Source organism: Notolepis coatsorum, assembly GCF_963971535.1.
Source record: "Notolepis coatsorum genome assembly, chromosome: 3".
In the NCBI taxonomy this organism is placed as follows: Eukaryota; Metazoa; Chordata; class Actinopteri; order Aulopiformes; family Paralepididae; genus Notolepis; species Notolepis coatsorum.
The window spans coordinates 6085992-6101710 of NC_140167.1; the positions used below are offsets into that span (position 1 = coordinate 6085992).

At 41.4% G+C, this 15719-nt stretch overlaps 1 protein-coding gene across 1 annotated transcript in view; it reads left to right on the forward strand.

Annotated features, from left to right (window-relative positions):
• The window catches only part of syne3 (spectrin repeat containing, nuclear envelope family member 3), a gene marked incomplete at its 3' end in the record, with an annotated part of 78134 nt that extends 63245 nt beyond the window's left edge, over window positions 1-14889 (forward strand). The window contains exon 8 of the mRNA XM_084310353.1: window positions 14880-14889. Within this exon, the coding sequence (XP_084166479.1) occupies window positions 14880-14889 (10 nt within the window). The remainder of the gene's footprint in view (window positions 1-14879) is intronic.
• Between the last annotated feature and the right edge of the window lie 830 nt (window positions 14890-15719).

The window sequence follows — 15719 nt, forward strand, 5'->3', positions numbered from 1 at the left end:
CACGATGTTTGCAGACCCATCGTATATTCTATATTATAGCTATGGAGACAATAGTATGGCTCATTTGACAGGCATTATTTATACTCCAACAGGGAAAAATAAGATATCTCATTTTTGGCGCTCAATGAGTTAATACTGGAGACACGCCCCTTCTCACTTATATTCACCTCTACTTACTGGAGACACGCCTCTTCTCACATATATTCACCTCTTCTTACTGGAGACACGCCCCTTCTCACTTATATTCACCTCTACTTACTGAAGACACACCCCTTCTCACTTATATTCACCTCTACTTACTGAAGACACACCCCTTCTCACTTATATTCACCTCTACTTACTGGAGACACGCCTCTTCTCACTGGAGACACGCCCCTTCTCACTGGAGACACACCCCTTCTCACTTATATTCACCTCTACTTACTGGAGACACGCCCCTTCTCACCGGAGACACGCCCCTTCTCACTTATATTCACCTATACTTAATGTAGACACGCCTCTTCTTACTGGAGACACGCCCCTTCTCACTTATATTCACCTCTACTTACTGGAGACACGCCCCTTCTCACTGGAGACACGCCTCTTCTCACTGGAGACACGCCTCTTCTTACTGGAGACACGCCTCTTCTCACTGGAGACATGCCCCTTCTCACTTATATTCACCTCTACTTACTGAAGACACGCCTCTTCTCACTGGAGACATGCCCCTTCTCACTTATATTCACCCCTTCTCACTGGAGACACGCCCCTTCTTACTGGATACACACCCCTTCTTACTGGAGACATGCCCCTTCTTACTGGAGACATGCCCCTTCTCACTTATATTCACCCCTTCTCACTGGAGACACGCCCCTTCTTACTGGATACACGCCCCTTCTCACTGGAGACACGCCCCTTCTCACTGGAGACACGCCTCTTCTTATTATATATTCACCTCTATCTGCTGGAGACACGCCCCTTCTCACTGGATACACGCCTCTTCTTACTGGAGACACGCCCATTCTCACTGGAGACACGCCCCTTCTCACTGGAGACACGCCTCTTCTCATTATATATTCACCTCTACTCTGCTGGCGCTGAGCCTCTATATACTGAGGGAACTGTCAGAATGGGGAGTTGCACAATAAGGTAGTGAGTCCACGCTGGGCGTTGTCATCTTATGTCTGACTCAGAGCCAAAGTAAACAAGATAAACAGGTAAACAAAGCCAGGACTGGGGCAACAAATATGGACGCCACTCTGCAATCACAGGATTTGTAAATATTTACAGCATGGGCCAGAAGGTCTGTCTGTCTGTCTGTCTGTCTGTCTGTCTGTCTGTCTGTCTGTCTGTCTGTCTGTCTGTCTGTCTGTCTGTCTGTCTGTCTGTCTGTCTGTCTGTCTGTATGTCTGTCTGTCTGTCTGTCTTTCTGTCTGTCTGTCTGTCTGTCTGTCTGTCTGTCTGTCTGTCTGTCTGTCTGTCTGTCTGTCTGTCTGTCTGTCTGTCTGTCTGTCTGTTTGTCTGTCTCTATGTCTGTCTGTCTGTCTGTCTGTCTGTCTGTCTGTCTGTCTGTCTGTCTGTCTGTCTGTATGTCTGTCTGTCTGTCTTTATGTCTGTCTGTCTGTCTGTCTGTCTGTCTGTCTGTCTGTCTGTCTGTCTGTTTGTCTGTTTCTATGTCTGTCTGTCTGTCTCTCTGTCTGTCTGTCTGTCTGTCTGTCTGTCTGTCTGTCTGTCTGTCTGTCTGTCTGTCTGTCTGTCTGTCTGTCTGTCTGTCTCTATGTCTGTCTCTATGTCTGTCTGTCTGTCTGTCTGTCTCTCTGTCTGTCTGTCTGTCTGTCTGTCTGTCTGTCTGTCTGTCTGTCTGTCTGTCTGTCTGTCTGTCTGTCTGTCTGGCTGTCTGGCTGTCTGTCTGTCTGTCTGTCTGTCTGTCTGTCTGTCTGTCTGTCTGTCTGTCTGTCTGTCTGTCTGTCTTTATGTCTGTCTGTCTGTCTGTCTTTATGTCTGTCTGTCTGTCTGTCTGTCTGTCTGTCTGTCTGTCTGTCTGTCTCTATGTCTGTCCCCACAGAAATAAGTAGACCAATCGGAACTGTTGATTTCCCTGATGTCACGTGCTGAAAAGTAGACCAATCGGAGCTGGTGTTTTCGATGACGTCACATGCTGAAGCGGTCAGCCCGGCCGGTCAGTCAGACAGACACCTCAGCCCGGTCTCGCTTCAAATACGGAAATGTGACTTTAATAAGGATGTCTCTAAGAATGTATGACAGAGGAAAAACAAAAGCAGATCCGGTCACTTGGTTGTATGTTTGACCTGCATGGCATCATGTTGTGGAGCGGTTACCACGGTTACCTGCTGCCTTGCTGGAGGAAAGATTATAAAACATTCTGTGAGAAGCTGACAGTTGGTCAAAGTACACCTCAAGTGAGAAATTGTTACTTTACTGATAATATGAAAATGACAACATTAGCTTAATAAACAAGTACCTTTGACTCATACAAATATATTACACATAATAATAATATTCCTGTATTGTTTGTTTATTTACATTTTTACATTTACATTTAGTAATTTAGCTGAACGCTTTTATCCAAAGCGACTTACAAGTTCTGTGCGACAAGTCATCAGGAAGGGCACAACTCTACCAGCTGAGCAACAATGTTCATCAAAGTGTTGAGTGCTACAGTGTAGGTTATAGTTTATTAGGACAAGTGCATGACAGTAAGGTTAGTTAGGGTTAGATTTGATTAGAGATGCTCGATATTGGCCTTTTTACCGATACCGATATACCGATATTGTCCAACTCTTAATTTCCAATACCGATATCAACCGATACCGATATATGCAGGGTTCCTCCCCCCCAAAAAACGGAATAATTTCAGGTAATTAACATTACATATCTCTTGTCGTGTAATTAACACAACATTATGCATGCTTTGACAATAAATAAAATAATAATTTGTTTGGGTTGCCTGGGTAAATAAAGGTTAAATAAATGTAATTTATTATTAAATTTTTTTTATTTAAAACCGATACCGATATTTTCCGATATCACATTTTTATGCCAATATCAGGCGATAATATCGGACAGCCCTAATTTTTTATATATTTTTTTATTGAATTTTTTTCCCCATTTCAGATGATAATTGAAGAAGTCTTTAGTTGACGACGAAAGATTGGACGGGTTTCGGCTGTCCTAACTGGGGTGGGGCAGTTCTGGGCAAAGACTGAGAATAGGCGGCTTCTCCTTGATAATAATAATAATGGATTGGATTTATATAGCGCTCTTCTCTGACTGACTGTTGCTCTGACTCAGAGCGCTTCACAGAGTCCTGACCCTCCCGGAGCTCGGATAGGAGTGTTATTATTACTAGACTAACACCCAGGATTCATGCCGGCAGCCAGGTGACGTGGCGGGCTGGCGGCCTTGGGCCGTGGCTTCTTGTGCTTCGGGGAGCGTCCATCTGTTGAGACACGCGGCTCAGAGGCGATGTCCCTGACGTGTGGTTCTTCAGTGCAGTGATGGGGGGTCACAGCTCTTTGAAGAGAGACAGATCTTTTGACTCCGTTCCTTTCCATGAACCGTTCTTTCTTTGCCTTTCTTTGTTTATTATATGTCACAACAAAATACAGAATACTTTATATGAAATGCTTATTTCTGAAAGAGCCCCCGAGAGTGTGCTACATACAGTAAAAAATAAAGTAAGTCAATTATTTTTTTATTAAGAAGTAAGTAAAAGTAAGTAAAGTCAATATACATAATTATATACAATATACAACACAGAGTAAAATGAGTAACAGTGAGGTACAATGCAGAAATGAGATGTGGTACAAAACTTAGGGTAAGGTGCAGATGAGGTATGGATGTAGTGCAAATCTTTTTAATAATAGATAAATATAAAGTGTGTTAAAGTGTCTAAAGTGAGTAAAGTGAGTGCTAGGTGAGTGTTTGTTTAAAGTGAGTGTGTGCAGTGAGTGTAGATGATGGGTTCAAAACCCTTAACCCATAATTGCTCAAGATGAGCAGGTTGGCACATTGCATGGTTGCCTCTACCGTCAGTGTGTGTGAATGTGAGGAAATAAATAAATAATTATATCTTCAACCAGTGACATTTAAAACCCTAATCCTAAAACACAAATAGCAAACCCCAATGTGGATTAGAAGCAGTAGACCAAACTAAAAAGCTGAAGGATCAAAGTAAATTCCCACAAACATAATCCCCCCCCCCCCCCCTCCCAACCACAGCATCCATCTGTCTGTGATCGCCATGGCTACGAGGTCCTACATGCACGATGTTCATTACAATAATGATGAAGAAACACATGACACAGTCAGGTCCACTGACACCAATTCAAGAGTGTTGTTATTATTATTATTATTATTATTATTATTATTATTATTATTATTATTATTATTATTATTATTATTATTATTATTATTATTATTATTATTATTATTATTATTATTATTATTATATTATTATTATTATTATTATTATTATTATTATTATTATTATTATTATTATTATTATTATTATTATTATTATTATTATTATTATTATTATTATTATTATTATTATTATTATTATTATTATTATTATTATTATTATTATTATTATTATTATGTCATCTGCGTAGCTATGGAAACATACATTATGTTCTCTAATGATGTCCCCAATTGGCAGCATGTATAGTGAGAATAATAGTGGACCGAGGCAGCTCCCCTGTGGAACTCCGAAGTAGGTGTCATGTTTCTCAGACACCTGATCTCTAAGCCTGACGTAATACTTTCTCCCTTTGATAAATGTTCTGAGCCAGTTTAAGTGTAAGCGCTGTCATCTTACAGTCACATCCCTGCTTGATTCTTTAAAAAAAAAATTTATTAAATGTTTCCCACGGCAGGACTGTGGCTTTACGACGTGGAACATTGTGGTCACTCACTCATACACTCAAACGTAGGAATGTTGGAACCTATGGAGCTCGTTCTACTGACTGGCTGGTCCTTGAATGAATGAATGACTTTATTTGACGATATATAAAATAACATGTGGCAGAAGCATAGTCAGGAAAAACTGCCAAGGATGGACACAAAAAAGCTCAGATCTTATTTCCATTGTGGTCCTTGTAGGGGGGAGGGGAACAAAATTCTGAGACATGCATCATACAGACATGACATCACAACTAGGGATGTCCGATATTATCGGCCGATAGGCATTAAAATGTGATATTGGAAAATATCGGTATCAGTTTAAAAAAAATTATTATTATTATTATTATTATTTTTGTACATTTCTATAACCTTTATTTACCCAGGCAAGCAAGTAAGAACAAATTCTGATTTGATTTATTGTCAAAAGTATGCATAATGTTGTGTTAATTCCACAACAAGAGATATGTAATGTTAATTACCTGAAATTATTCAATTTTTTTGGGGGGGGGGGGGGCCCTGCATATATCGGTATCGGTTGATATCGGTATCGGAAATTAAGAGTTGGACAATATCGGTATCGGTAAAAAAGCCAATATCGAGCATCCCTAATCACAACACATCACATATACATAACATAGATGCATAAAAACATGTAAGGGTGCCTTTTAGCTGAGTATGTGGGTTAATTATATAGTCCCTTTTGAGCCATGTCTTTAGGCTGGACTTGAATCTATAACAGCACTGATTACAATCTGCAGGTCACTGGGCAAACTGTTCCAATTAAAAGACAGCTGCAGAATATAAAAATTATTCCTTCCCCATACGACTCCTGAATCTGACTGGCACGAAGTCAGTTGAGCTACGCCTAGTTGGATATGCATGGATGGGTGTCCCTGATGCGTCAATACTTTTACCAACGGATTTCCAGTTCTGCGTGCGCGTTCTGCGATCTGATTGGCCACTGACGTTTCTGGTCGTGTGACATGTGCAGCCAATCGTGTGACGCCTGTTTCTTTCACCGGTTAAGCTTAGGCACTCTTTCGAAGTTGGTTAGAGTTTGTCTTAGAGCAGGGCGATAGAACTAGGGATGCACGATATTGATTTTTTGACACCGATACCGATAACTTTATGCTCCTCAAGCCGATACCGATAACCGATATTTATTGTATTATAATATTTTTTTTAACTGTATATATATATATATATATATATATATATATATATATATATATATATATATATTTATCAATTTTTTTTCTTCTTTTGAGTATTTATAAGCTCCGACGTCATCGGTACTGCTATCGGAACTCGAGAAATTATGGAGTTTTTTTTTGAGGAATTTAAACGTCGCAAACTAATCTTGTTGGCCGTTGTCTATATCTCTCCTGCCTCTGTCTGCGCGGGGAGCGGGCTGCCTGCTCTCTCCTCTCTTCCCCTCCCACACACACACACACACACACTCACTCACACACACACACCGAGTACAGACAGCTCTGCTCTCATAATGGCGGACAGAACGAAATGTTCAAAAGTCTGGGTCTATTTTACTAAAGTCGATGCTGACAACGCTCGTTGCCACAAGTGCAACAAGACATTTGCCAGTAATGTATAAGCGCTGGTACTTGTCAATGTGGCTGGCGGGGAGATAACGTTAGCTCCGAGTAGAGTAATGGCTGACAATCCGGAGGTAAATAAACGAACGAGAGCTTCTGATTGGTGGTAAGAAGAAGAGGTGGGTGCAAGCCGTGGGACGTAATTGGCAGATCGACTGTCTGTCTCCGAATGTAACGTGACTACGTCACAGCCAAGAAAGGGAGCGCTGGATTTGTGAAAAACTCCCTGTTCCTAAACCACACGCTATCAGTTTTACCACAGTACTGGCAAAACGGGAGGAGGCTATAATAAAAACAAGCGCCCTTCATCCAAATCCACCCACACCGGATTTCTTTTAACCAAAAAATGTATTATATGTTATCGGAGCTATCAATAACGTTATCGAGTTTATCGGGATGACGTCATAATTGCTGATATCGGCCCGATAATTATCGTGCATCCCTAGATAGAACACCAGCCCTGATTCCAAACTCTAACCTTAACCAACTTCGAAAGAGTCGCCTAAGCTTAACCAGTGATAAACTAGGCGTTAGGTAGTTTGCATGCCGTTCGAGGCGGAAATGGGCAAAGACACAGGCGTCACGCGATTGTCAGAAACCAGAAACGTCAGTGGCCAATCAGATCGCACCAGAAACGTCAGTGGCCAATCAGATCGCAGAACGCAGAACTGGAAATCAGTTGGTAAAAAAATAGACGCGTCCCTGATACAGTTGAAGTAGTCGTTGAAGTACACTGGCACTACCCCGTGCACGATTCGGTCCATAAGGTCCAGTATGCTCTGAACAGGGTACATCTGCATTTAGCTATGATGCCCCTCTAGCTCATGGAATGACCTCCAACGGTCCTTACAGCTTGAGATTCTCCCGTCTGTTGCAGAGTTTAAAACATTGATCTCCAACCTTTATCAATCAAGTTGTACGTGTTTTAATTAATGAGTTATCCTTACTTCTTGCCTCGTCTTGTTGTCTTTAATGTGATGATTTTATACACTGTGTGATTTTATATGCTTTCTTGCTTATTTCTGTATGTACAACACTCAACTTGACTGTAAACGAGGGAAACCTCAGTTGCCTTTTGAGTTAATATAAAGATTTGAAAAGAAATTAAACCTTTTGTTGGATGTATTGTAGATCATGTAGGTGCTTCTAGTGATGCCTTTCTCTGCATCTCCCTACATCGTCACCTCGCACGACATCATCATCATCATCACACCATCATCATCATCACACCATCATCATCACCTCGCACGACATTATCCACATTATGCAACTGCAAAATATTAATGACGCAAAAGCCGCCCCAGCTGCTGAAAAGCACTCTGTCTGATCCGGACGTCAGAGTGTCACCCCCCCGCTGGCCGCCACGCAGCTCAGAGGGTCATGACCCACAGACGTCTACTGCAGCCGACCCAGACCAGTCAGCGTGCCACCTGCTGGTGCCATCTGAAATCGTTGTTGTAATTATGACTAGGGATGTCCGATATTGGCATCAAAATGTGATATCGGAAAATATCGGTATCTGTAAAAAAATAAAAATAAAAATAATCTTTTCTTTTACATTTATTTAACCTTTAATTACCCAGGCAAGCAAGTAAGAACAAATTCTTATTTTATTTATTGTCAAAGTATGCATAATGTTGTGTTAATTACATGACAAGAGATATGTAATGTTAATTACCAGAAATTATTCAGTTTTTGGGGGGGCCTGCATATATCAGTATCGGTTGATATCGGTATCGGAAATTAAGAGCATGTGCATATCGGTGTGTGGAGTGAAGTTGTGGAATAATTTACCCGAATACATCAAACTGAGTAAACATGTGGCACAATTTAAAAAGCAGCAAAAAAATATATACATTAGAAAAATACAGAAATGAGTAGTGAGGATAAACAAAATTATGTTATATTGTGTATGTAGTGATGTACTATATTCACTGCAGTCAAGTGAATCATGTTTTTTATTGTAAACTTTTAATATAAGTAAAAATAATATACTATATTGTAATATACTAAATTATGTAAATTCTAGTAATATTAATGGAAGAACAAATACAAATGTAATGGGGTAGGGATCAATAAGCTAAGCTTCCCTCTACTCCTTTTTTTGGACATGTCTGCTAACCAAACACAATGCTCTTTTGTTTATAATTCCTGTTTTTTCTTTGTTCTTTTTTTAATGTTTTTTTCCTTTAAGGATTTTTTTAATTTGTTGTTATGATTGTTTGGTCTTACGGATCAAGACACTGTGAGTTGTTTGAAGAAATAAGAAGAATAACATGTCCAAGAAATAAACTTTTCATTCATTCATTCATTCATTCATTCATTCATTCATTCATTCAAGAGTTGGACAATATCGGTATATCGGTATCGGTAAAAAAGCCAATATCGAGGATCCCTAATTATGACTCATCTTAAATGTGGAATGTGCGATAATATGCATTATTTAGATGCATACAAAGTAGCAATATAATCAAAGTATATAGGACAATTATGAAATTAAAGTAGTAAATATAACTAAGAACTACTACAAGCGCTAGCAAAAAAAATCGAATCCAATATTTATGGCTTAAAACCAATTTCCGACAATTAGTTACACTTTAAATTAAAAAAAAATTATTTCTTTATTCAGAAATGTTTTATCATATCATATCATTTATCATATGCTTTCAATGCGAATGGTTGATTTGAATTTCAAAGACTTTTTAACCACCTTGTAAATAAATGGGCTGTTTTCAAGGAATTCCAGGCCGTGACTTTTTTTGGACAAAAAATCAAGCACTTTAAGCACTTCAAGGACCTTGTGCGAACCCCGATTCATGTGCATTCATGTTGAGCTTGATCCCTTTCTTAAGGTGCACTATGCAGTTTTGGGGGAACCTGCAAAAGTAATTTACTGTAATTCTGTAATAATCTGGTGTTATTATCATGAATGAAAACAAAACATTGTAGCCACTGGGAACCAAACTTTTCAGGATGCGTCCTAGCTTCACACACTACTTCCTAGCTTCATTTACATTTTGTCATTTAGCCGACGCTTTTATCCAAAGCGACTTACAAGTTTTGTACAACAAGACAGCTTCACACGCTACTCATCACTTTGTGTATTCAGTTGTGAAAATGTACCTTCGAAATGATTCACTTCTCTGACTCTCACTAAACTACATAGTGCACCTTTAACTTTAATCCATCACAAAAGCTTATGTTATTGTGGTTTTTGTGGACTTACAATGTAAACAAAATGACATACATGACAAACAAAGAAATCACAGACAGGAGGAGAGACACACAAACCCAGACACAGACACCGTTTTTTTTTTACTTTGTGTTTTTATTGCCAGTAACAGGCAGCAGAATAAAAAAAAACGAAACGGTTAAATACAAGTTATCTCATTCAAAGCTCCATTCAGCTTCAGAACAGTAATAAAATAGAAACCATTGTACCGCGTTTTTACAAATAAAGCGCTCGGCCGTGCGTCCGTGACGACACGCGTTCGTTCCCAGACCGGCGACCGAGAGATGATTTGCATAACAAGCGAAGCCAAGTCTATTCGAGCCATCGTTATATATATCCATTCATACGCTCAGCATCCATCTCTTGATGCCTTACTTACAGTATATGATATTCCTCATCGTCTCCTTAACAGAGGAGTCTAGAGACACGTTGCATAATACAGTACGAGGCGGCACGTCTCAGGCGGGCGTTTGCATAGGTACTAGGGATGTCCGATATTATCGGCGGCCGATATTGGCATTAAAATGTAATATCGGAAATGATCGGTATTGGTTAAAAAAATAAAAATAAAAAAAAGCAAGGCAAGTAAGAACAAATTCTTATTTTATTTATTGTCAAAAGTATGCATAATGTTGTGTTAATTCCACGACAAGAGATATGTAATATTAATTACCTGAAATTATTCAGTTTCTATACTATATATATATCGATATCGGAAATTAAGAGTTGGACAATATCGGTATATCGGTAAAAAAGCCAATATCGAACATCCCTAATAGGAACACATGCATAACAACAAGGGGAGGAGCAGCGCGACAAGTGCTAGTAGCTTTATTACAGCCAGACGTCGACAGTATAAGTACGACTAAAAACCTAGCACTTAAAAATGGTACTTGAATGGTACATTCATTCTCCACTTAAAAGCACTTAAAAAAAAAAAAAAAGCTATAGATACTGAATAAATACGTCAGAGGAGTATAATAATGGGTGTAACTAAGATAGACGGTTGTATAAAATAGTAAGATTCAAGTCGGGCGAAAATTCGTACGGTTCAATACTGCGGTACACAAAGTGTGCACACAAACACTAGAGCTCTATTAGGGCTCTGAGGCTGTGATGACACTCGATTACATTTCAGAGGAAAAAAATATAATATTTTTTTACTCATTACATTTAAAATGCAGACCTACAAAGTACAAATCTCGCAGATCCAACAGTTTGAATTTGTATATTTGTTTCTCTGGCCGAACTAACGTTAACGTTATTAATCCTGCGGCCGCGCTTTATTTAAAAACAGCCAATCAAATCCCCATCGATGGAAAATGAACCCGCCCATACCCATGCTGATTGGTCCTTGTGCCAAGACTAGAAAGCGGGGATCTTTGATTAAACACCTGCTATCAGAAGAATAGACAGTCAGAAAAAAGGTTTTCACTTTTACTTTTTAGTACTTAAGTACATTTAAAAATAGAAACTTTTTTACTTTTACTCAAGTGTGTTTTTAGCCAGATACTCTGACTTTTACTTGAGTACGATTTTGAGACGGTACCCATACTTTCACTTATAATTTCTGGGTACTTTTTACACCCCTGACCTGGACGCCTGTATTCTTAACCCAAACGGTGCATGCTTCCACGTTCCCGTTTTGCACTCTGTTTCTGGTCGCACCAATCGTGTGACGGCAAGTTCTTTCCCCGGTTAAGCTTAGGCACTCTTTCGAAGTTAGAGTTTGTCTTAGAGCATGGCGATAGAACGGTTAGGGTTAGGGTTTTCTGCTGGTCGAGGCGGAAATGGGCGCGTCACGCGATTTGGCGCACATGTCACATGACCAGAAACGTCAGTGGCCAATCAGATTCGCAAAACGCATGAACCGTTTGGGTTAAGAATAGACGCCGGCTTGGACGCAGTACATCTCTACACAGTACTCCTGGACTCAGTACTCCTGGACTCAGTACACTAGGGCTGTAACGAATGTAATTATTATTATTATTTTTTTTTTTACATTCGAAGCTTCTATTGAAGTTTTCGAATGAAGCTTCGAATGTCGGTCGTCATATTTTATGACGTAATCATAAAGAAATTATTAAATTTGAATAAAGACATTCATCTGATTAAATTAATTTGATTAAATCAACTTTCTTTAATGAATATAACTCGTCAGTTTCGTCAACATAAATAATCCAATAAGGGCACGGAAAGTGACGGTGACGTCTTGATGGAGCGCCAAGCGGATGCAGATAGGCTGCTACATCATTTATGATATGATAAATGTTTTATTTACATTTTTATGACGAGTCATATACTATAATAGAATAATACTATAATATTAGTGTAGCCTAATCTTTATCTGCAACTGTGAAGAAAAACCCCATTGGTTTAAACAGAATGAACAGACAGACAAAAAAAAGTTTTAAAAGAAAGAATGAAATTTGAATGTTGATTTAGAATTCTAATGTCAACATTATGAATGAAGCTTCGAAGCTTCTAACTATTCGGTACAGTAGCCCTACAGTCCACAAGAAACACCTCGAATAACGAGCCTCTTCTTCTTCATCATAGTTCACGTTTGAACAGATACAGTAACCTAGAAAGATCTGACATACCCCCCCCCCCCCCATGTGGTTTCCATGGCGATGTGTGAAGTCCCTTAAAACAGAGAGAGAGAGAGAGAGAGAAACAGAGAGAGAGAGAGAGAGAGAGAGACAGAGAGAGAGAGAGACAGAGACAGAGAGAGAGGGAGAGAGAGAGACAGAGAGTGAGAGTGATAGAGAGAGAGGGAGAGAGAGTGATAGAGAGACAGAGAGAGAGTGAGAGTAAGAGAGAGAGACAGAGAGAGACAGAGAGAGAGAGACAGGCAGAGAGAGAGACAGAGAGAGACAGAGAGAGAGAGAGACAGAGAGAGAGAGAGACAGAGAGCGAGAGAGCAATAGAGAAAGAGAGCGAGAGACAGAGAGAGAGTGAGAGAGACAGAGAGAGAGAGACAGATAGAGACAGAGGGAGCGAGACAGAGAGAGAGAGAGAAAGTGATAGAGAGAGACAGACAGAGAGAGAGAGACAAAGAGAGAGACAGAGGAGAGAGAGAGAGAGAGAGAGAGAGAGAGAGAGAGAGGGTGTGCAGGTCAGTGTGTGTTTGGAGAGTCCTCTCTGTGACTCTGGTCTAAATAAAGAGTCAGGAGTTACGTCATGAGAGCAACACTGTGGACCAGGTCTCTCTCAGCAGCAGCACCCAAGGAAAGAAGAGAAAATAAAGAAAAAAATAACTACCGTGGTTTTCAAAAACACAAAACAGCACCTTGAGGAAAAACGTGGCTCCAGGCTTGAGAAGAACGGACTTGTGATAAAACACGCGAGCGCTTCCGGATCACATGGTGAAAGATTCTGGGGTCGGCGGGAACGCAATGTTAAAAGGGGTTATATTACAGTACGAGACATTTTTTATGAGAAATGCTAACAAGCTAACGAGCCGGTGGCTAGCGGTAGCCTTCCATTTTTATGAGGAATGCTCTCCCCTCTCTCTCTCTCTAGCCTAAGGCTAGAGCACTATGGCCTGCAGTGTGAACGGAGCCATGGATGACACACACACACACACACACACCAGACACACACACGACACACACCTTCCTTGAAGCCGTGACCCTCTGGCGAGGTCGTGTTCGCACTGCGGCCCCTCTCGGTGTCCTCAGTGTGTGTGTCCGGTATGTAGGTCATCAGTTGTCATGACAACAGCCGTGTGGTCATAGGGTCACGTCGACGTGGTGGTGGGTCCGTCGTCACGTCAAGCCGCTTCATTAGGCCAAGTGTGGAGTTGGCCCTAAACGGTCTGAGCTAGCTGGCCCGTTAGCCTCGTTAGCATTTCTCATTCAAATGGGAGGCTACAGCTAGCTGGCTCGTTAGCCTCGTTAGCATTTCTCATTCAAATGGAAGGCTACAGCTAGCTGGCTCGTTAGCCTCGTTAGCATTTCTCATTCAAATGGTAGGCTACAGCTAGCTGGCTCGTTAGCCTCGTTAGCATTTCTCATTCAAATGGTAGGCTACAGCTAGCTGGCTCGTTAGCCTCGTTAGCATTTCTCATTCAAATGGAAGGCTACCACTAGCCACCGGCTCGTTAGCCTCGTTAGCATTTCTCATTCAAATGGAAGGCTACAGCTAGCTGGCTCGTTAGCCTCATTAGCATTTCTCATTCAAATGGTAGGCTACAGCTAGCTGGCTCGTTAGCCTCGTTAGCATTTCTCATTCAAATGGTAGGCTACCGCTAGTCACCGGCTCGTTAGCATTTCTCATTCAAATGGAAGGCTACAGCTAGCTGGCTCGTTAGCCTCGTTAGCATTTCTCATTCAAATGGAAGGCTACAGCTAGCTGGCTCGTTAGCCTCGTTAGCATTTCTCATTCAAATGGAAGGCTAAAGCTAGCTGGCTCGTTAGCCTCGTTAGCATTTCTCATTCAAATGGTTGGCTACAGCTAGCTGGCTTGTTAGCCTCATTAGCATTTTTCATTCAAATGGGAGGCTACCGCTAGCCACCGGCTCGTTAGCATTTCTCATTAAAATGGAAGGCTACCGCTAGCCACCAGCATTTCTCATTAAAATGGAAGGCTACCGCTAGCTTGTTAGCATTTCTCATTACACATGTTACATGATGTTACACTCTGTTATACAATGTTACATGATTGTTCGGCCACATATACTGCATCAAAACAAATCTCGAGTTCATCTTGAGGAGAATAAATGTAACCCAGTGGGCTTTTGGTTTGTTTAGCTGTACTGTTGTTGAATCAACCAAGGTTTTTTCCGACTCGGTAAGCAGTGAGGAGAGATTCCTATATCGGTAGCTACTCTCGAATCGCGCCCTGCCTTGTTGGCGATGTCGCCATAGTCCATAGCAACACTGAACATTCCAGCGGTCAGTGTCTTGTCAATGTTTAGCCGACTCTCGTCACTCTGAAGTTTCAACAAAACCACTTAGCTCACAATGTTTCCCCCCCAAAACGAAACCCTTAAAAATCAGGCAAGTGTGAACAAGGCCTTATAGAACAACCGATGACGACTAGAAGAGGTCAGAGGTCATACCACTGGTACCGGTGATGATTTGGAGTCCATTTGTTGACGTGTGTGTTATGTCCCCATGCCCCAGGATAAAATAACTCATAATCCACAGGCGTCCTTTGTCCCGTCTTTTACCCGGTGTGTGATCATCTTCACACAGATCCCATTACACGGCGTTCTGTGTAAAGGTGGGTTAACGTTAAGAGTAGTCGAAGTCGTCACTACGAGTCATTAGCTCCAGGACGACTGGTAGTCCAGCTGTACGCAGACGACGCTCTGCTGTGATGCGGATGATGTCGGCTGCTGCCAGGCGGGACCAGGGGGCGGGACCAGGGGGCGGGACCAGGGACCGACGCGGTGCGGCTTCCCGCCTCATGTGGGCGGCGGCCCGTCGTAGCGCAGCATGATGTTGAAGGAGCGGGCGAAGTTGTTGGACAGGGAGCAGGTGGAGCCCTCGTCCATGAAGGGCAGGAGGAAGGCGATGAGGAGGAGGGTGAGGAAGAGGAGCCACAGGGGCAGGGCCACGCGACACACCCTCTGCAGGAGCCCAGGGCCCTTGCTGCTGCGGGGGGGGGGGGGGGGGGGGGGGGGGGGACAAGAGAACACCCTTTACACACGGATATACATTCACATTCTAATGTTTCAAGATCCAAGAGGTTTATTAGTCACCTACTGTACACACCAGGAGGGCATACAGTGGAATGTGGGTGGTGGTCATGCCCGCATCGATTGTGCAATAATACTAATAATAAATAAGACATAAAAAAACAGGTAATAATAAGAAGACATAAGATGTGCATGATGAAATAGTACATGCTAAATTCCTGAAAAGGCACTGGGTCCTATGTACTGTACACTACTACTATACAATATACAGTTTTAACTCTGTCATTATGCTATACTTACTATATCCAAACTATACTATACA